Here is a 23007-nt window from a genome sequence, read left to right as displayed (position 1 = left end):
TAAATTACTATTAATTCTTGATTTTTTATCCGGGCGTTCTCGTTTCTTTCAGATTGTTTTTAGTTGGAGTAAGATATTTATCTCACATAATCACAAGTGGTGTGCTACGATTGCTGCATACACCGCATATATTTATCTTTTCCAAGTTGGTCTTTTAGATGGATCAAAAAATTCTGGATGCTAAAATAATTCAATGGTTGGATGGTCTAATTATATCTTAAGCTAAATCATTCAAATTTCAAGGTTATAAAACTCCAATTAAATGGGAACTCGTTGATACGTAAAGTTACGCTTTCCAGTCATAGTCTTTTTACAATTGCATGAACAAAATGCCCTATCCAACTCAATGTACTTAAATAAATAACTTCCCAGAAGATAATTCTAAAAGGGAATGCTACTTTCGAAAATCTCCCTCCCAAGCATGTTTCGAAGTCCATGGATTTGCCCATGAGTGGAAAGTGGAAAGTTGCTTCATGAGCCACCCAAGGTTTAGAATTGCGCAATTAGGTATTGAGGCGTTTTTCTTTCGTGAGACAAGGCGTAAGCCTCAAAATCCAAAAATTGCATAAATTCAAAATGATAAGTTTTTTGTATACTAATGACTAATCTAATAATATATTAAAAGTTAACAAGAAATAAATTGTCGTTTATATAAAACATAAAAAAATACAAGATATGAAGTGTCAAGTAATAAGTTGTTTAAAATTAAAGTGAAATCCAAACATCACAATAATAAAGCAACACAAAATATAGTTCTTCTTAAAATTCTATCTTTCCCAAACCCAATATCCTGTTCATTAACATGCAATTTAAAAATAAATAGCAATGACATAACAACTCAGAAGTCATTAGCACTGTCATCACTAAGGGGGCCTTCATTTGAATCATCGTTATGATGAACTGTTCTCTCTGCTTCCTCATCTCCTATGAAGTTCAATGTCTCACAATTAGCTTCTTCTTCCTCTATATCAGTTATCTTCCTCTTCCCTAAATATTTTTGAACAATATGAAGATAAGTAATATATTAAGAAAAGTAAAGTATAAGAAAACTATGTTATTTATATACATTGTTTTGTTCGTTCTTAAGTTGTGGTGGATATAGATCCTCTATGACCATCAAAGAAATCAACATTTAAATCTTCCCCTCATAATTCAGACAGTGTCACCTTCACTTTACAAATCACTCGTCATCAGATGTCATATCCTCATAAATTAAAGGATCTTTATCATCCTTTAATCCTTTTTTTTTATGCTCATGTCTTTGAGTCTCCTATTGTACATAATGTACAGTAGTGAATTCGTCCTCAATGTTGACAAATGATTTATCCTCTTTCTATACACTTGGTTGTAGGTGCTCCAATTCCGTTCACATCTAGATGAAGAGCATGTTAATCTCAAAACTTTCACAGCAAAATATTGCAATTATGGAGTAAGTGTCATCACCAAATTGAATCCACGACTCAACTAAGATTTACATAAATTAGTATAGTCAGTACTCAAAAAGAAACTTTTTAATAAATGAGTAAAAAAACAAATGAAATTACCTAGAGATCGTTTGGAAATAGTGTCCTTTGCCTGTTGTAATAAAAAAATTCTTCTTTATTCCTAAAAGGTGCCATTTGCATGTCAACATTTGATCTTTCAATTGCATCACCCATCAGTCGATCCATGCAATGATACACTCCTAATTTTATCTTATGATTTGTAGACTTATTCTCTGCATATTGATACTGAGGGTTTAAGTTCTCTTAATTTCTTCAATGCTTTTCTCAGTATTGTCCAATTCCTTTAAAATCCACATTCTGAAATCATACATGTTTGGAGGTTTGAACCCTCTCTCATATGCTCCAACTGACCAAATCATGTTGCAGGTGATATTGCAACATTAAATGGGATTGCATTTTCATAGAAGAATCTGTCTATATCCTTACATACTATTTTACGTGCCTCCCTAGCATTCTCTAGGGTCATCATCTGTGCAGTAGGAGGCCAATCTTTTGATGTTTGCACCATGTAATGATCCATGGGACCCCTTGCACCCCTAGAAGATATGAGATTCATTGAAGAAGATGATTCCCGACGCTATGCTCACTCCTGTAATAGGAGCCAACATCAATTCTGTCCTCAAACTGCTTCTGGGCAAGATGCTTTGACATGATAAACTTATTCATGTATGCATTTGTCTCTTCCTTGATTGTATCATACACTTTAGCGCATCATGCAACATTCTTGTAGGACCCGGAAATGTGCTCATTCGTCCTAGTGACACTATCATTCACTACTTTGTCACAATAATTACATTTCAGATATTTGTATGATTTTTCACTGCCTCTTACGTCCACTTGAGTGTTATGTTTCCATGTTAGATCCTTCCTATGGCCTGATGCAACTTTATCTCTACTTCTGATCATTCTTTACGAAACCCTACAATTAAATATTGAAAGCATTGCTCCTATAACCAAGTGAATATTAGATAGATTCCACATAATTCAAAGAAAGCAAATGTTAATGAAGGTCTTACAGTATTATATGTCATTGATACGCGACTGTATGGTTGATGATGTTGAATAATGTTAAAACCAAATGGTTCAAGATCTATTCCAAAACTGTAGCTACACTTTCAAAATGGAATTTGGTTCAAGTAGTAAGACAAATTATTTCAAGTTCTTTACTACAAAAAATAAATTCAATTTGAGTACAGAAAGTTGTCAATAATCTTTCCTATGATTGGACCAAGCAATTATACCGAAAACAACTTTGAAATTGAATCATTTTAATATGAAAATAGTAAATTTATATATAATTAGTAATTAATTGTAACATTCTTTTGTACCGATAATGTATATCTCTAAGAAAATTTTGCAAAATATGAGAAAAGCATAAGAAAGAAACATACAAATAAATGGTAGAAATTGGCGCAAGAAAGCCCTTAACTTTACGGACTTTCAATTCGGACTGTCCACCAACGAATGTTTGAATCGAAGAAGGCAAAGAATTTTTTAGAACGTCATCGAAGAAGGAAATAAAGCTTTAATAACAAATCCCTAAACCTAACTTGTGGTGCTTAGGCAAGGTCGAAGAGGAGGATTGCGAAGAAGATGAAGACGGTCGAACTCCAGGCGAAGTCACGAATGCAGTCGTTGATGAATGAAGTCAAATGCACATACAGGCGAAGTCGACTTCACGCAGAGGCGAAGTCAAAGAGTAGACATTTGAACACACGCGAAGTCGAATCCAAAGTAACAGGTTTAGGGTTTTTTATATAATAGTTTTTAAGAGGCGAACGCCTTGTCAAAGTGTGGCAAGGCGCGCCTTAAGGTGCACCTCTGTTCATTTGAGGTGCACGCCTCGTGTTTCAACCTGAAGGCGCCGCCTTGACGCGCAAAATGTCAGAATCGCGCTGAGGCGCACCTCTTGTTGCGCAATTTTAAACCATGGAGCCACCCATTCTATTCATAGGACCTTGGAGGGTGTTCATGGATGTATTGCAATAAGATTGTTGAAGTTGCTTAATACATAAAATGCAACAAAAAGAACACGCCTCACACTTTCTAAATCAAGCTCTCAGCCACAAAAAAAAGCCTCTCAAAGAAATGTTAGTGCACAGGGTTTTTTTTTAATTTTAAGTTCGTCCATGCAGCCACCACCAACTCCCGCCCCACAACTTAGCTCCTCCTGGCTCCATCTGATAGAGGAAATTTTTTGTGGTTTTATTCATTAGCAGCAATGTTCAGCATACGCCAGAAAGAAAAGAAAAAAAAACTTTTTTTGATCCGATTAACTTGTGCAAGTTGGTAGTGGTTTCTTAGATCATATTTAGTGTCTTCTGATGTTACCAGTGCTCGTTATTTTACTATTAATTTCTTTCTTAACATGTAAAAATTCTATAGGCTATCATAGTATAAACTCAACTGGCATCATCTACTGTTGTATTGCTAGTACACCTGTTTTTATGAATGACTAGCTTTTGGTTAATCGTTCAATTGAAATCAATGCTTGATTACTGAACTTCTATTCGTAAGATTACAAAGCATACCTTAACCTCAGTAAAACCTGACATGTGCAGTAACTATTACTAGCTTTGAATCTTGTCCAAGGCTAGCAACAGCTCTTATTACTCAACAAAGCATTCAATACTTCTGTGTATTGTGAAGAAGATAGAGTTTCATGTTGAACACATCATTATCATATTGATTGATTTTTTGTTTGTTTCAGATGTAAGAAACTATTTTCCTTGTACAGGATGTTCACGAAACAGCTGCTGGAGCACTTTGGAATCTTGCCTTTTATCCTGGCAATGCACTTCGTATAATTGAAGAGGGGGGTGTCCCCGCTCTTGTACACCTTTGTTCATCATCAGGGTCCAAAATGGCTCGTTTCATGGCTGCACTAGCTCTTGCTTATATGTTTGATGGAAGGCAAGACATTTATTTCCATTAGCCAGTTCTTTTTTTACATCAATGTAACCACGTTTTTAATGTGGAATATTTTTTACTTTTTCATATGTTAAATTAGGAAAATATATTCACTTTTTTTCAACTGACTTTTTTTTTGCTGAAAAAGAAAATACTTACATAGTCTTTGGCTTTCATTTGGGGGCTTCTTATTCACGTATGTGCATGAAGTGCAAAATTTACTGGTTAGGAAACATTAAGTTAGACTTCAACAAGGGCTAGAAATTATGCAAACATAATAAATTTTATACTCTTCTCAAAAGAAATGAATAGAGAAGGAGGATTCATAAAACCAACTTTAATATTGAGGATAAAGATGTAGTGATGAATTAGAGGGATATCAAACAAAATCTTTTTAGTCACTTGTATCAGAAGGCAACTATTTTACTCCATGCTGATACATTTTACCAATTTATATAAAGAGATGCAACATGTATTTTGGGGAAAATTTAGTCGTGACTTTGGTAAGGGCAAAGTTGTGCATAAAAGTTTACACGATCAAAAAAGGATTCATAAAATTAAACCTTAGTAGTTGGGTTAAATGATGCTTTTGAGAAGGGACGATAACCAAGATCTTTTCAGTCACTTAGATAATATCAAAAGTGAAATATTCCTACTTCATACTTCATGAATTTTAGTACCCCAAGCCTTGGATAGATTTTCTTTTAATAAATATGTTGAAGGAATGACCATGATTCTTATTGTTCATTGTTTAATTGTATGAACTAATATGGATGTTCTGTTGAAAAGAGGAGTATTCTGATACGTCTATAATTTGATTTGATTGAGAAGATGGTGAGGTGAATTGGCATTAAAGGATGCCTTGGAAGTAGTTCTTTGATGGAATCTGACTTGGAGGCATCAAGCATTGTATGTCCTGAGGTGGTGATGTGTTGTTTATTGTTAATAGAATAAAAATGATTATACAGGGGAGTAACAATTCTTATAAAGGATACATGGAGATCCAAAAACACTTATTATGATCAAGAGAGAATCGAGAGAGGGATATATTGAGGGTAGAGAGAAAAAGGGAATATAGAAAATAGCTTTAATTGCAATTTAATGATAATCAAAATACATCCGTCATACCATATTAGTAGACTTAGGGTTACAAATAAAATTCAAAACTTATCCCTATCCAAATTGAAATCTAATCCTAACAAATTGGATATTAAATTCAAGATTGTTGAGGAGGATAGTTTATCATATTTAAACAAAAAGAAATCTAAAGAAAAGTAAAATAAAAACCTAAAACTAATTTGAAGCACTAGCAAATTTCAGGAATAATCTTCTTGTACTGCATCATTTCTGCTGGGGCCAATAGAATTTATGAAGGCTTAAGCCATGTCTTGGAAGTTTGGTTTTCATGATGGAGAAGGGAGTTGAATCACTTCATGAACATATCCTGAATGTCCAACATGTGTTGTTTGAACATAGGATATATAATTTAGAAGCTTTGATTTTGGACTTCATCACACATCTTACACTTATTTTTTTAGTTACCAGAGAAGATCATATGGTCACACGACGATTGCAATGATGTTAGCATGAAATTAATATGTATTTTTGGTGAGCAAACTAAAAGCACTTTTGGAGCCTAAAGAATAATATATATGTTTGGAGAAGAATCTTGCACAATAACAGGCTCGATCTTCATCAAGTTTATTTGTAGAATCTAATGTTTCACATTAATAATTTGTATAAACCAACGTAGGATAAGGACCCAAATTTTTAAATGGTGTAGATGATAGATGCATGAAATTCTAGAATTTGATTAGCATTTAAAATCTTTGGTTGAGAACTTGGTGTATAATATGATCTAATCATCATGGGACGAGACAATCGTAACTATAGTCTTCAAAACATTCATCATTGATGATTTCTATATTCTTGATGAGATGCTAGATCATCATTATTAATAGCTATTAGATGCATCAATCTTGGTAGTTTTTGAAATTGATTTAGAGAGAGATTTATGATTTATAGTTGCATTATGGTTCATCAATGGCTTCATCAAGTACTTCTAGTTACTATTTTAACAAATCATTGCGGGCATTCTTAGGTCCGCTTAGTGTCATAAATTATGTTTGAAGTTAAAATCACATGAATCTTATAATTCACCAATGCCCATGATGTTGTTGTTCGCTTAATGATTATGAGTTTGACAAAACATATCAATAAAGTTAGAATGATGATTTATAAATAATGAAAGTTTTGTAAGTCTACAACAACATCAAGCCTTTATCCCACTACGTGGGGTCGGCTACATGAATCATTTTTCTCCATTGTGTCCTATTAAAGGTCAAATTCTCGTTTAAATCTAATAAAGAAAGGTCATTCCTAATATTTTCTAACCAAGTCTTTTTAGGTTTGCCTCTACCTTTCTTAACTTAAGTCAAATCTAATACCTCTACTCTCCTAACCGGGTCATTGGAAGGCCGCCGTTTTATGTGACCAAACCATCTAAGGCAACTCTCTCTAATCTTATCCTCTACTGGAGCTACTCCAACCTTTTCACGTATATGCTCATTTCGTTCTATCTCTAAGGGTAAAGCCACTCATCCGCCAGAGCATCATCATCTCTGCCACACTTAACTTAGTATTATGCTTCTATTTTAATGGCCAACATTCAGCACCATAAAGCATTGCAGGCCTCACTACCATCTTATAGAATTTTCCCTTAAGTTTGAGGGTACTTTTCTATCACACAACAAGCCCGATGCATTCCTCCACTTCAACATTCAACTTGAATCTGCTGATAATATCCCCATCTATTTCACCATCACTCTGAACAATAGATCCAAGATATCTAAAATGTGTACTCTTATTAATGACTTGATCGCCCAAAGTCACAATTCCCTCACTAGGTCTATTACTACTAAAATTACACTCCATATATTCAGTTTTAGATTACTCAAGCGAAAACTTTAGTCTCTAATGTTGACCTCCATAATTCAAGTTTACTTTCAACTCTCTCTCTAGTCTTATCAACAAGAAGAATATCATCAGCAAAAAGCATACACCAAGGTAAATCCTCTTGCAAATGTCTAGTGAGAACATCCATGACTAAAGCAAAAAGATATGGGCTTAAGGAAGATCCTTGATGTAACCCAACCGAAATAGGGAAATAATTGGTCAAACCACCTTGTGTTTGAACACAAGTAATAGCTCATGCATACATATCTTTAATGATTTGAATATAAGCAATTATTAACTCCTTTCTTTTCAAGAACTCTCCATAGTACTTCTCTTGGTACTTTATCATATGCTTTTTCTAAATCAATAAATATCATATGTAGATCCTCCTTATTTTCTCTATATTCTCCATCAAACCTCTTAATAAATGTATGGCTTCCATAGTCGACCTACCCGGCATGAATCCAAATTGATATTTGAGAAACTTAGTATACGCCTCATCTATGCTCCAATAACTTCGCTCCATAGTTTTAGGTATGACACATTAACTTAATTCCTCTATAATTCGCACAATCTTATGCATCACCTTTATTCTTAAAAATAAGAATTAACACATTCATTCTTCACTCATCTGACATCTTGTCTTCAAAATAGTATTAAAAAGTTTAGTAAGCCAAGGAAATTCCTTCATCTCCAAAGCATTTGCCACCACCTCTATTGGAAATATCATCAGGTCCAAACAGCTTTTCCACCCTTCATTTTCTTAAAGCCTCTTCTAACTTCGTTTTACTAATACGCCATAAAAAACAGAAATTTTCTTTTCATTTTTTAGGGTAAGTCACTATGTCAATGCTAATTTCATAATTTTCATTAAAAAAGTTTAGCCAAAAATATCTCATTCACCTTTTGTTGCAATATCATCTCTAAAAGAAAAGTATTTTTTGATCTTCATCCTAAATACACTTCACTTGAACTAAATCCCTTACTACTCATATCTCTTTGTTTGGCTAACTTATTCATTATCTTTCTCCCTCCTAGTTATCTAATTATCTTTATAACATCACTAAAAGCTAAGATCTTTGCATCACATATAGCTTTCTTAGATTCCTTACGAGCCTCTTTATATCTTTCCCACTTATCAGAATTTTTAAAATTAAACTAATTTTTATAACATATGTTCTTATTTTTAATCTTTTCTTGCACATTTGGATTCCACCGCCAACTATTTTTACTATTAGGAGCTTTTCCCTTTTATACTCCAAGCACATCTTTTGCAATATTCTTAATATAATTAGCCACTTTTTCCCACATAACATTAGCATCCTCATGCACAGATAAAATCTTAAGATATAAAATCTTACTCTCAAAAATATTTTTGTTAATATTCTTTAAATGCCCCCTATCTAATCCTAGAATATCTTTTTACTTTATTATTTATTTTCAGCCCGTTTATCTTAAAGTCCAAAACTAATAATCGATGTTGAGGTACATAAATTTTCACTCGGAATAACTTTACAATCTTTGTAATTTAAACGATCTAATTTCTTATAAGAAAATAGTCAATCTATGTTGTACTATATCCATTTTGTAAGTCTACAGGAAAATTTAATATTTAAGATGCATCTTATGGTAATGGAAATTGTTAGAAATTATCTTTTTTATTAGATTTAAATGAGAATTTGGCTCTTAATAGGACACTATGGTGAACAAGGATTCATATAGCTGACCCCATATAATTAGATAAAGGTTTGATATTTTGTTGTAAGGTGCATCTTATGGGCATAGTCTATTCAATTACCTGACAATACTCTTTATTGATGTCATGGTAATGGATGGAGGAAATTCATATGATTTCAAGTGAGAGTTTTGATGCAGTCATCATCGTGAAGTTTAGATCTTAAACCAAATGATGAAGAAAAGAGAATTTCTCTGATATCCAATTGACAGAAGTCCTCACCGCTGGAATTTGATTTGATTGAGAAGTAGGATAGGTGAATTGGCATTGAAGGATGACATGAAAGACATGTTTCTACGATGGAAGCAGGCTTTGGAGGCATCGGTACTTTATGACCAGAGGAGCACATTGGCTAATAGAAGGGATCATAGAAGAGACTGCAAATTGCTGTTTGCTATCAATGGTGATCGAGAAACTCTTGCAGATAAATTGTTTTCTTGGACTTTTTGGTGGGATGTAAGACTGGTCCCATTTTGTACAAATTGTGATGGAAAAAGAGAACCAATTTCTCAAAATTCTTACTTAGGTTATGGAAGTAATTTCATTAAGTTGACTTCAAAAACTTGGTCTTTTTTTTCTTTCTAACTTCTATATTTTGTGCAGGATGGATGAGTTTGCATTGATTGGTTCTTCTTCAGAAGGTACTTCAAAGAGTGTTAGCTTTGAAGGTGCCAGGAAGATGGCGTTAAAGCATATAGAAGCCTTTGTTCTTTCATTTTCAGATCATCAGCTTTTCTCCATGGCTGCTGCATCCTCTGCAACAACAGCTTTGGCACAAGTTCTTGAAGTGACTCGCATACAAGAAGCAGGACATCTAAGATGCAGGTTTCTGTCTGTCTTGTATCACAAGCATGATGTTTAATTGATGGTTTTCATTGTTGACCTGATAGCAGTCAACCTTGTTTTAGATACTGTATTTATATTTAAGCCTATTATGTTATTGTCTATTTTCTTGAGAAATCTCACCTTGACTACGTCATGCAATTCTTTTACATGATTAATCTCATGTTTTCTGATTACTTTTTGTGATCAAGATTTATACATACTTGACCATGAATTATATGTCTATTTATACCTGTATCAGAAATACTGTCCTTTTGTTTAGCTTGTAGCTACTTATCTGTTAAACTTTTTTTGTTTGATACTTTGATTGCAGTGGTGCTGAGATTGGACGATTTGTAGCAATGCTTCGTAATTCTTCTAGCATACTTAGAGCCTGTGCTGCTTTTGCTCTAGTGCAGGTAATTTAAGAGTTCATTTCTCCATTTTATCATAGAAATGTCTGTTTGACGTGCATTTGGTGATCGTGTGTCTAACCTGAATTTTGTCATTTTTTATAGTGAACATGTTCATCATTCTACACGATGCAAATAATGCCATGTCAAATATAAAACTGCTACTATGCTTCATGCATAGGATCTTCATTGATTGCTGTGTTATTCTTATTGGAACCCTGCCTGTCTAGAATAGCTTGCTTTGTCTTTTTGGTCGGGTAAATTCCAGTTAGATCTCCGCTTTCCATTTTTAGCATAAGACTTACCTATCCTCGATGTTTTCTGGAAGTCACACTTTGGTCTCTACTTTTAGGATGAAATCCGATTTTGGGCTCAAATTAACTGGCCCTTGTCGTTCCTTTCAAGTTCTAATGTTAACTGGTACAATCTGTTCTTTTATCTTTTGATATAAAAATGATTGGAAAAAAAAAGTTGGTGATTGCGAGTGCATGTCAGGATAGGACCCAAAATTAAATTTTCTCATTGAAGGATCTAAAAGGCATGCATCCAAAGTTTTTTTTTTTTTGCATGCATCCAAAGTTATTTTAGGCATTTAATAATACTATATGCATGACCTCTTTAACAATATGTGTACTAATTTGAGGATTTTGTTAGAATGTGTATACTCATCTATGATCATAAATTTTACATACCAATTTGCAACTTTGCAAAATAATGTTGTTGTCCCGAGCAGCTGGATTTAGTGAGGTTTTGATAGATTACACAATGTTCTATCAGGTTTTGGAGTGTAAACTGTGATGCTAGTCATGCATTATACTTGAGGGCATAATCTGATGGACTAGGTGTGTGCTTTGAGGTTATAAGATGATACGGCGGAAGCAAGTGCAGACCCATGAGCCACGGGACCGACTGGTCCAACAAATTTCGGCCCAGGTGGGGCCGGCGGATGGAGGGGGGGGGGGGGGCGGGGGGGGGGGGGGGGGTGCCGGTTGAGGGAGTGGGGCCCAATAGAGAATAAAAACCTTACATTAGGAGGAAATCAATTAGGAAGTCATGATTTCCTAATTGAATTTCAAATTGAGGGAAACACATTAGAAAGGAGGCTGATTTGGGGGTTGAATTGGAAGGAATTAATTAAGAAATATTTTCTAATTTGAGAGGGAATTGGGGGAGGGCTATTTTGGAATTTATTGTTTTATTGTTTGCTATAAGTAGTAGGGTTTATGTTATGTTTGGAGGAAGAAATTTGTTTTGAGTGTTGTAGTTCTCTTGTGTGAGTGTTCCTAGCGGTCTCTAGGGTTTGAAAGAGAATGTCCTACTCTCGAAAGAGAACAATTCTATCTTGCTATGTTTGTGTTTGAATTTCTATCAATAACAATCTGTTTCGTGTTGATTTTTCTTGAAGTATTTTGCTTTTTTGGATACCAAGATGTATCCAATTGGTATCAGAGCACGTTCCTGGATCGAAATATGGGTTTTTGTTGCTGATTTCTATAGCGATCTTCCTTTTCGTCCGTTGAATTTTGTTGTTTGGAGGCCAGAGCCCGTCAAAACTGTTTTTTATCGCCGGGAGAACCTTGATCCGATTACCAATGGCTGGAAAAAGAGTTAAGGCATTGGAGGAAAGGTTGGAGGGGGAGGTAGGGCAACTACGAGCGAATGTGGGAACGTATTTCAGCCATAGAAGGAAGGTTTGGGAAAATGGAGGAGATGATGGAGCGGATGTTGGAGCTTCATACTAAAATGGTCTTGCCATGAGCAAGATGAAACCAGGAAGATGACATGCCGAGGGAAGACGGGGAGGTGAAAATTTTAGAAGAGGAGTGAATACCCACTTGGAGCCTATTCCAAGAAGGGGGATGGGTAGGGAGTATGTAGGAAGGAGGGAATGGACTGAAATTGGAGGAAGGAGAGGATATGAACGGAGAAGGGAAGAGAGGTAACCGTGGAGGGACCACAATGTTCGTGCCATTGGGGGTGTTGGGGCGGAAGAGGACATTAGGGCAGAGAAGATCAAAAGATCACAAAGCTGAAAATGTATGTATTTGAAGGGGATGATGCACATGGATGGATATATTGGGTGGAGAGGTATTTTACAGTGAACGGGTTGACATAAGATGAGAGACTGATGGTTGCCGCTCTATATCCGGAAGGGAAGGCACTGGCACAATACCAATGGTGAGAGGCAAGGTACCTAATCCATTCGTGGGATGAGTTCAAGGAATGCTTGTTGGAGCGTTTTCAAGCCCAGCAGGATGGAGATTACTATGAGCAATTCTTTGCCTTAACACAGGTTGTCACTATGATGGAGTATCGTGAAAGATTTGAGCTTCTGTCTGGACGAGTAGGGAGGTTATCAGAGGAAGTGTTGGAAAGCAACTTCATGAAAGGCCTCAAACCAGAGTTAAGAGCAGTAGTATGGGTGGAAAGACCTCGTGGTCTGGGAGAGGCGATGGAGTTAGCACAGATGATTTAGAACAAGAAGTCACTTCAGAAGAGTAGTAAATGGGGCAGTGGAGGAGATTCTTATCGCACGTCGACCATCTTCCTAGCACCAAGGGTGCAGATTGTACCAATTAAAAGGGAGACGTCAAGGAGGGCAGTTTGGGAGCCCGACTGAGAGGAGATTTCAAGAGGCTGACTAATACTAAATTATAAGACAAGAGAGCTAAAAGGCTATGTTTTGGATGCGACAAGAAATTTACACAAGGACAGGTGTAAAAATCACGCATTGCAAGTTCTCATTGTGTGTGATGGGGAAGAGGTGGATGAGGAAGAGGAATTGAAGGAGGAATAAGAGGAAGAGGAGCCCGTGCATTTGGAGGTGGCGGAAGTTTCATTGAATTCGGTAATGGGATTCACCATCAATCACACTATGAAGGTAAGGGGGCATTTTGGAGGAGAGGTAGTGGCAATCCTGGTAGATAGTGGGGATACCTACAACTTCATATCGAACCAAGTGGTAGACAAACTGGGGCTGAAACTGATAGACACAAGATGGTTTGGAGTGATGATGGTTACAAGAAAAGTAAAAAGGAGTAGAGGGATATGTCAGGGTTTACTGATACAGCTGCAAGGGATCCACAACAGGGAGAGTTTCTTTCCATTAGAGTTGGGAAGTACTGATTTGATTTTGGGCATAAAATGGATAATACCTTGAGGGAGACCAAGGTGAACGAGAAGGCTTTGATCATGGAGATTCAGTTTGGGGGGGGGGGGGGGGGGGGGGGGGGGGGGGGGGGGAGAAGGGTGGTAATTAAGGGAGACCCTAGCTTATATAAGGCAATGGTTTCATTGAAAACCATGGTGCGTACCCTTCAAGGGAAAGGAGGGGGATTCTTGGTGTAGCTCCAGAGTCTGGAGGGAGCAGAAACAGAGGGTGAAGAGGACATTCCAGACATCGTCCAGCCCTTGCTTCAGTAGGTCAGGGAGGTATTCAACTTTCCCAGGGGTTGCCACCCCCATGGGACACGAGCACTCTATTGTTCTGAAGGAAAGAGTACCCCCCATTAGCGTACTGACATCCTCATATCCATAAGGATGAGATTGAGATGCTTATTAGGGAGATGCTTGAAAATGAAATCATCAGGGTCAGTGTGATCCCTTTCTCAAATCCTGTATTGTTGGTGAAGAAGAAGGATGAGAGCTGGAGATTCTGCGTATACTATTATGATTTAAATAAAGATATGATACCATACATGTTTCTCATACCTGTCATTGATGACATATTAAATGAGTTGCATGGATCTGTGATATTTTCCAAGATTAACTAGAAATCTAGATATCATCAGATCAGAATGAGACCTGAAGACGCCCACAAGTAAACTTTTCGAGCACACGAGGGACATTATGAGTTTTTGGTGATGTTGTTTGGTCTCACTAACACACCGGCCACCTTCCAGTCCCTGGTGAGCAGGATATTCCAACCCTACTTACAGAGGTTTTTGCGATATATTGGTTTAGAACAGATCCGAAGGGGAGCACTTAGAGCACCCGGAAATTGTTTTGTCGACCTTAAGGGAGCGCTCTTTATTTGACAATAAGAAGTGTTCTTTCACCCAGCCTAGAGTGAAGTACTTAGGGCATGTGATATCTCAGGAGGAAGTCGCTGCTGATTAGAGTAAGATTGAGGTCATGCTTAGGTGGCCCATACCCAAGAATCTAAAGGAGCTGAGAAGATTCTTGGGACTCATTAGCTATTACAGAATGTTTGTAAAGCGATACAGATCAATAGCAAGGCCATTGATAGAACATCTCAAAAAAGACAACTTCAAGTGGGGAGAATCTGCAACCCAGGCTTTTGAGGAGTTGAAGAAGGCTGTGACTAGTGTGCCAGTCTTAGCCCTTCTGGATTTTAGCCAACCTTTTCTTGTGGAGGCAGATGCTTTGGGCTTTGGGCTAGGAACAGTACTTATGCAGAACCAGAGGCCCATGGCCTATTTTAGTCAGGTGTTGACGGCTTGGGCTAGGCTCAAGTCAGTCTACAAGAGGGAGTTGATGGTGATTGTGCTGGCCATTCAGAAATGGCGATCATATCTCCTCGGAAGGCATTTTATCATTAGAACAAACCAAAGAAGTTTGAAGTATTTTTTGGAACAAAGAATTGTCACTAACGATAGGGGCAAGATCTTCCTAAGCCAGTTCTGGAAGAAATTGTTCGAAATGTAGAGGACTATCCTGAAAAGAAGCACTACTTATCATCCTCAGACGAAAGAGCAGACAAAGGTAGTTAATCTTAGTATGGAGACCTATCTGCGGTGCTTTATATCAGATACACTCAAGTTGTGGTCCAAATGGTTGTCTTGGGCAGACTATTAGTATAACACGTCTTTCATTCGGCATGGCAGATTATACCGTTCAAAGTGTTATACGAACGAGATTCTCCTTGCTTGATATACTATGGGAAAGGCGGCAGACCAGTGGCTTCGATAGAACAATACTTGAAGGACAGAGACAGGATCTTGGGGGAGCTAAAGGGACATTTGTTTAGTAGCTCAATAAATTATGAAGAAGGAATATACGCATAGGCGAGACATACAGTTCGAGGTGGGGGACAAGGTTTACTTAAAGCTTCACCCTGACACAGAGACGGAAAGATAAATTAACCCTGGCACAGAAACGGAATGATAAATTATACCCTTGATATTTTGGTCCCTACGAGATAATGGAGCGCATAGGGACCATTGCTTATCGCCTACAGTTACCACCATAGGTAGCCATCCATCTGATGTTTCATGTGTCCCAGCTGCAACGGATGATAGGATAGCATATTCCTTCCTTGACACTTCCCCCGACCTTGACAAAGGAGATGGAGGTGTTGTTGGAACCATTGGATGCAAAGGACTGCGACCGAGAGTAGTAGGGATCAAAGAAGTGTTGATCAGGTGGAAGACTATGTAGCAGCAATTCCCTGCATTCCACCTTGATGACAAGGTGGGACTTTTGGGGAGCAATATTGATATGGCGGAAGCAAGGGTCAGCACCAAGCCGACCCAAGAGCCACTGGTCTGGTCGATCTAGCAAATTTCAGCTCCGGTGGGGGAGCCGGTTAAGGGGGTGGGGCAACATAGAATTAAAACATTATATTAGGAGGAAATCAATTAGGAAATCATTTCCTAATTGAATTTCAAATTGAGGAGAGAAACACATTAGGAAGGAGACTTATTTGGGGGCTGACTTGGGGCTGAATTGGAGGGTATTAATTAGGAGATATTTCCTAATTGGAGAGGGCTAATTTGGGGGCTGATTTGAGAGGGAATTGGGAGAGGGCTATTTTGGAATTTATTGCTTTATTGTTTGCTATAAGTAGTAGAGTTTATGTTATTTTTGGAGACAGAAATTTGTTTTGAGTATTGTAGTTATCTTGTGTGAGGGATCTTAGTGGCATCTAGATCTAGGGTTTAAGAGAGAAGGTCCTCATATCGAAAGAAGACCATTGTATCTTGTTTTGTTGTGTTTGATTTTCCATCAATAAAAATATGTTTTATGTTGAATTTTTTTGAAGTTGTTTGTTATTTTAAATACCAAGATGTATCATAAGACTACAATGAAAAAATTGCAGTTTACTATTCCTGGTGGAAGGCATGCAATGCACCATGCTAGTCTCCTGCAGAAAGCTGGGGTGACTAGAGCGTTGCGAGGGGCAGCTGCATCAGCATCAGCTCCAATAGAAGCCAAGGTTTTTGCAAGGATAGTTCTTAGAAATCTTGAACACCATCAGTTAGAAGCTTCCGTGTAGTTGTTTCACAGTTATCCGCATGGACTTGAACATTTCAAGGTCAGAACTTGAACATTTCGAGGTCTGAAGTTGGATAGAAGCAAGTATGCCTCAACAGATGCAGTTACTGCCAATTTCCGAAGATACTGCAAGGTTCTTGATGAATTGCAAATAATATGGAACTCTGGCCTGCAATATCATGTTTATTAGATATTTTGTCTGGTTTGGCTTCCTGTAATCATGATTTGGTAAGTATGATGTTACTATTGTTTTTTTTTTTTTCCTTATTTTGATTTATCATGTAAAAGGTGCTGGATGTTCTTAGGTAGAAGACCAGTATCTCAGTTTTGCACTATATTATTTTTTTAGTGAATGTAAAAGAGATTAGAAGAAATTTTTGCATAAACTTTTTATTTGTTCTACAGTACTTAGTTTGCAATATTTATAATTTGAAGATAATTTTGATTATAATATTTCCATCCTAAACAAGTGTTGAACATTACCTAAAAGCTCATTAAATTAATGTCAGGAACCGTTGCTTTTGGGGTTTGCTTGTCCTTTTTTCTATTGGCAGTATCCTTTGTAGTAACTTCTTATTGTTGTTATGGCTCTGTTTGTTTTTGAGTCATGGAAGAAAATCATGAAGGTATTGTATTGAAATATATTTTGTTCAAGCGAAGTTATATATATTTTGTCTGAATTACACTCAAATATAACAGGGAAGATTTAGGTTTTATTTGAGATAGCTTTCTCATTGTTTTCTGAAACAATTTTTTAGTACAAAAATTTTTAATTCAAAAAATTTTTTTTGGAACGAGATATCCATCTGCTGTCACCCCTTAAAGGGCGCTTGGTGGCGTGACTAATTCTCGGTTGACCTAGAAGAGGCACCCACCTCAAAAATTTCTTGGCCTACACTTGATTGGCCCCACTTAAGAGATGCTGTCATTCGAGAGGAACGGAGTACGGGTTGGGGGTTCCAATCATACTCGTCCATCAACTAAGCTAAGCACCGGTGGGTAAAATGAATTAAAAGTTTTTAATTAAAATATTATTTTAAAAATCATTAAGAAAGCTGTCAAAACTAAATCCGAAATTATGAGTATATATTTCCTTATATAAACAAAAGCTCCTTGTATAAATTCTCATTTGTGTTAAACAGTGCTGTGATGGTCCTTAAAGAAATTTCGTAAAAAAAAATGTAGGATTCATATTTTTAGTTGGTTTAATCAAAATAGAAAGATAGTTAGGGTTTTCTATGTTTTTGTGGGTGAGAAGTTAATTAGATGAACGAAATAGCAAAGCCATGCTTCATCTCATGAGATTTCGTAATCCTGTTCTGAAATCTTTATCGGCACGTTAGTACTGCGCCTTGCGTAGAAGCATGGCCAGGCTTGTAATTAGAGAGGAGGCAAAGTTGAGATAGCGTGCTGTGTTGGACGTGGTTGTCTTCTTTCAGTGGAGCAATTATCACGTCCGGTTATTGGACACGTTCAGAGATCAATAATCACGCGCCACATCACCTGGAACTCGATACTAAAATCCGAATTTTTAATTTTTTTGTCTGGACGTAATAATTATTCCTCTCAGTGAGGAATCCCATCTTCTATAATTCCAGCCAACTCCCAACAAAAACCTGGCTGTAAATATAGCCCTCTTAAGCCTTCACAGTGCAGTTGTTGATTGCACAGTTATAGGCCTTGGCAGTTACTATATGCTTTTAATTTTCTTGCATGTTTTGATGTTAAAGAAACTATAGTATCTGACACCCACCGCTGTTTGTCCGGATGGTGAAGAGCAGGCTAAGCAAAGCCCAAGTCCTGGCTAGAATCCCTTGGCAAGCAGTGAAAGTCTTAAGTATTGACTCGTGTAAATTGGTGTGGATTGCATGCTAGGTCGACCGGGATTTTCATTGGCGTAAAGACAGTGTTTCCTCGTCACAAAAAAAAAAAAACTATAGTATCTGACAATTCAAACATGTCCAATGAGAAAATGTATGAAATCTTACGGAGAAAACAAATGGATCAGCCCATGCCTAAGAAATGCAGGGGTACAACGAAATCTCAATTTAAGTGCAGTCCTACTATACCTCTTTGCACCCACAATACTTTTAAAGCACAATTTTGAATTTTCATGTGAGAGAATATGTATTTTTAAACTTTATGTGATATTTCAAATGACAATGGAACACACTTTTGTTAAACCCTACCAATTTTATTTTGCGGAGAGCTTTCATAAAAAAACTAGTAAGATTTAGGTTTCATTTGGGACGATTTTTTTACTGCTTTTTTAAAACAGAGTTTTTAGCATAAAAATTATGTTTTAAAAGTAATAAAAAAGCCGTCTCAAATGAAGTCTTAATGAGTATATTAATGGCCATACTTGTAAGACTTGATGTGGCTGCTTGATTTGTTGAGCATGTGAAATGGTTTAATGAAGATATTGATGATGTGTCCTATGAAAAACAAAAAGCTTGTAAGTCACATGTCATGCATTTGTGCTCTTACTTTGTCACTTTGAAGATGTAAAAGATATATATGAATTTTGTTTTTGGCGCCATGATTTCTTCTTTACTCTCATTATTTAGTATAGAATAATATTTAGTTATCCTACTTTAGAGTAGTTCTTCTATGTATTAAAGAGTGGTGCTTCATTATTAAGTATGTAATAGTATTTAGCTATCCTAATCATTATTAAGTATGGAATAGATCAAGTATATTTCATAGCTTGTCATCCCTTTTGAATCAATGTTTTTTTTCTAATAAGAACAATTGCATGCAAAACATTCCCTTTTATAGTTAGAAGATATAAATAATAATAATAATAATGTTAGTGGTGTTAGACATAAATTTGTTATATACGAAATTAAGCTTAAGGATGTTGACAATTATTCATAAGATATTTCCTGATTATATTTATTGATACCTATAAAAAAAATTTCAAAGTTATCGTCCAACTCTCCATTCTATAAAGCTAGAGATAGTAAAATACGAGGTTGGTAATTTTGTGTGTGTTACTAATATGATGATGTTGATGATGAATAATTATGTGTAGAAGCATTAAACTTATTTCATAAATAATAATAATAATATAACACATTAAGTTTGGTTTGAATTTATAATTTAATAGTCGACACATTCATAATTTCAAATAAATTTTAGGGAATTTTTTTTTTTTTTGGAAAAATCTAAGATCTAAGCAACAATACTTTAAATAAAAATTAATTTTTTTATTTATAATAGAGTCTTAGATTGAAAAATGATCATGAAAAATTAGAGCAGCTATCAAGAGATAAAGAGAGAGTAACCTAATAATGACGATGTTTATTAGTCAAGCTTACAACTTGATATATAAGCCTTCAAATGATTAAAGAAGTTGAAATCAATCCCAAATGAAGCTATAAAAAAAAACTTTCCACTATTTTGGGATTAATATTTTATTCCTACAAAATTCCCTAATTTGTTGCAAATCTATCAATTGATCAATTTGCATATAATAAAGACCTAGACGACCTTCATCATACTTGATAGCATCCCTCAAATCAAATTGAGTGATGGAGATAGAAGTAGAGCCTAATAAGATCTTCAAAGTATAGATGATATCACAATTGACTCAATATGATCTAGTGATGAGTAGAACTCTAGAATTCTCTAAGCTTGAGAACTCTTTCCACCAAGGGGTTACTTTTTTGAAAAAAGAATGAAAAGCAAAAGGTATGTAGTGCAAAATAGATTTTTTCATCTCATACTTCATACCCTAAAGCCATCACCGATTGCTAGTCATCGGCTACCGAGATCCACCAAATTTTTGCCACCACTCACAGCTTCTAACAACCACCACCCACATCAGACCCCCAACCACCATCACCAGCCTCCACTATCTATCGTCGTCAGCCGCTGCCAGCCACCACAATTATTTTACATTACATAGTCTTAATTTTACTTCAAGCTAAATAAAATAAAAAAAAATCTTGCATTCCTTTTAAGCTCATCAAAGTAATTTTTAAACATTTCGAATACACTACATTCCTTTTACACTGCATTCATTTTTACTTGACACTTCTTTTTTAGCAAATCGAAGAACCCCTAAAAGTCTCCATCTTTATTTAGTATATGATTTATTTATATATTCTTGATATGACATCTTGATCACTTCTATTAGAAAATCAGAACACTTTATCAAACAATCTAAATTAATTCTTTTACTACTTGACATCATTTTAGCATCTCTGTGCCAATGATTTTAGAATTAATCAATATTTAGTTAGTTAAATTGTTCTCATGAAGATGCTCATTTTGATTGTAAGCATATAAATTTCAAAAAATATTTGATCTCTCAAATAATTCTAAGAAAATTTTCATTATAATTTTAAAATGTGTAAACTATACTCATTTGAACTCAAATCATTCCATTTTTAGCTTTTTGAAATTTATCCGTTTGAATTATACTATCCTACCTATAAACCAATAAATGAACTGTATGATCTAAATATTTAGCTTAAGATTAAAAACTGTATTAAAATTTTCAATAAATTTAGGATGACGTCACCTTTATAATCGGAAAAAAAATAAAAAAAATGTAATTATGATGAGCTTCTTAAATATAATCAGGAAATTCGTATCTCTTTCATGTACGTGGCAGTTATATATTCCTTTAGCGGCTTTAACTCCCGCGTGGATCAAGCAGCATCTTTTTTATTTCTTCCAAGTTTCAAACCGACAGCTGGCGAAGTTTACTTATAAACACCAACCGCTTTCCCTAAGCGCGTTCAGATGTTAATAAAGACCTAGACGACCTTCATCATACTTGATAGCATCCCTCAAATCAAATTGAGTGATGGAGATAGAAGTAGAGCCTAATAAGATCTTCGAAGTATAGATGATATTACAATTGACTCAATATGATCTAGTGAAGAGAACAAAAATATACCTCACATGTTGGGAATGAAAAAAAAAAAAGATACATAAGATAATAACATTATTTTTTGTCATCCATTGGCTTTTGGCAGTGGCTATGGTGGGCATCCAGCAACGATAATAACATGTATTAGTGTTGACTGGTTTTGGAGATCAGTGTTGTCAGTCGATGATGATATTGCTCAGTGATGAGTAGAACTCTAGAATTCTCTAAGCTTGAGAACTCTTTCCACCAAGGGGTTACTTTTTTGAAAAAAGAATGAAAAGCAAAAGGTATGTAGTGCAAAATAAAATTTGGGTGTTTGGTTTGATGAAAATGAAACGCAGCATAAAATTATAGTAGATTTTTTCATGTCATACTTCATATTTGATGTATTATAAACTCACCTAATTTTCGCCAAGCTCTCTTTTCACCATAAGCCAACTAAGTTATTGTCACCTGCCACCACCGATTGCTAGTCATCTGCTACCGAGATCCACCAAATTTTTGCCACCACTCACAGCTTCTAACAACCACCACCCACATCAAACCCCCAACCACCATCACCAGCCTCCACTATCTATCGTCGTCGGCCGCTGCCAGCCACCACAATTATTTTACATTACATTGTCTTAATTTTACTTCAAGCTAAATAAAAAAAAATCTTGCATTCCTTTTAAGCTCATCCAAGTAATTTTTAAACATTTCGAATACACTACATTCCTTTTACACTGCATTCATTTTTACTTGACACTTCTTTTTTAGCAAATCGAAGAACCCCTAAAAGTCCCCATCTTTATTTTGTATATGATTTGTTTATATATTCGTCAGACGACATCTTGGTTACTTCTATTAAAAAATTAGAGCACTTTATCGAACAATCTAAATTAATTATTTGACTATTTGACATCTTTTCAGCATCTATGTGCCAATGATTTTAGAATTAATCAATATTTAGCTAATTAAATTCTTCTCATGAAGATGCTCATTTTGATTGTAAGCATATAAATTTCAAAAAATATTTGATCTCTCAAATAATCCTAAGAAAATTTTCATTATAATTTTAAAATGTGTAAATCATTCCATTTTTAGCTTTTTGAAATTATCCGTTTGAATCATACTATCTCACCTATAAACCATTAAATGAACTGTATGATCTAAATATTTAGCTTAAGATTAAAAACTTTATTAAATTTTGCATTAAATTTCGAATGACGTCACCTATAAAATCGGGAAAAAAAATTTCAAAAAAATTTAATTAAGATGACCCTCTTAAATATAATCAGGAAATTCGTATCTCTTTCATATACGTGGCAGTTATATATTCCTTTAGCGGCTTTAACTCCCGCGTGGATCAAGCAGCATCTTTTTTATTTCTTCCAAGTTTCAAACCGACAGCTGGCGAAGTTTACTTATAAACACCAACCGCTTTCCCTAAGCGCGTTCAGATGTTCATGTCTAAAGCATATAATTTAATTGTAAGTGAGTTGATCGAGCATGTTCCAGCTCAACTCACTTATGAGCTTGTGAATCTTATTTATTGAGAGCTTGTGC

General features: G+C 35.6%; 1 protein-coding gene across 1 annotated transcript in view; it reads left to right on the top strand.

Moving 5' to 3' along the window:
* The window catches only part of LOC110106426 (protein ARABIDILLO 1), a 36653-nt gene extending 19672 nt beyond the window's left edge, over positions 1-16981 (top strand). Inside the window, exons 9-12 of the mRNA XM_020836332.2 lie at positions 4243-4418; positions 9709-9930; positions 10262-10346; positions 16402-16981. Of these exons, the coding sequence (XP_020691991.1) occupies positions 4243-4418; positions 9709-9930; positions 10262-10346; positions 16402-16578 (660 nt within the window). The 3' untranslated portion in view covers positions 16579-16981. The remainder of the gene's footprint in view (positions 1-4242; positions 4419-9708; positions 9931-10261; positions 10347-16401) is intronic.
* Positions 16982-23007: the final 6026 nt, after the last annotated feature.

Source organism: Dendrobium catenatum, unplaced genomic scaffold (assembly GCF_001605985.2).
Source record: "Dendrobium catenatum unplaced genomic scaffold, ASM160598v2 fragScaff_scaffold_948, whole genome shotgun sequence".
NCBI lineage: Eukaryota > Viridiplantae > Streptophyta > Magnoliopsida > Asparagales > Orchidaceae > Dendrobium > Dendrobium catenatum.
This window is presented reverse-complemented; position numbering and strand designations above follow the sequence as displayed.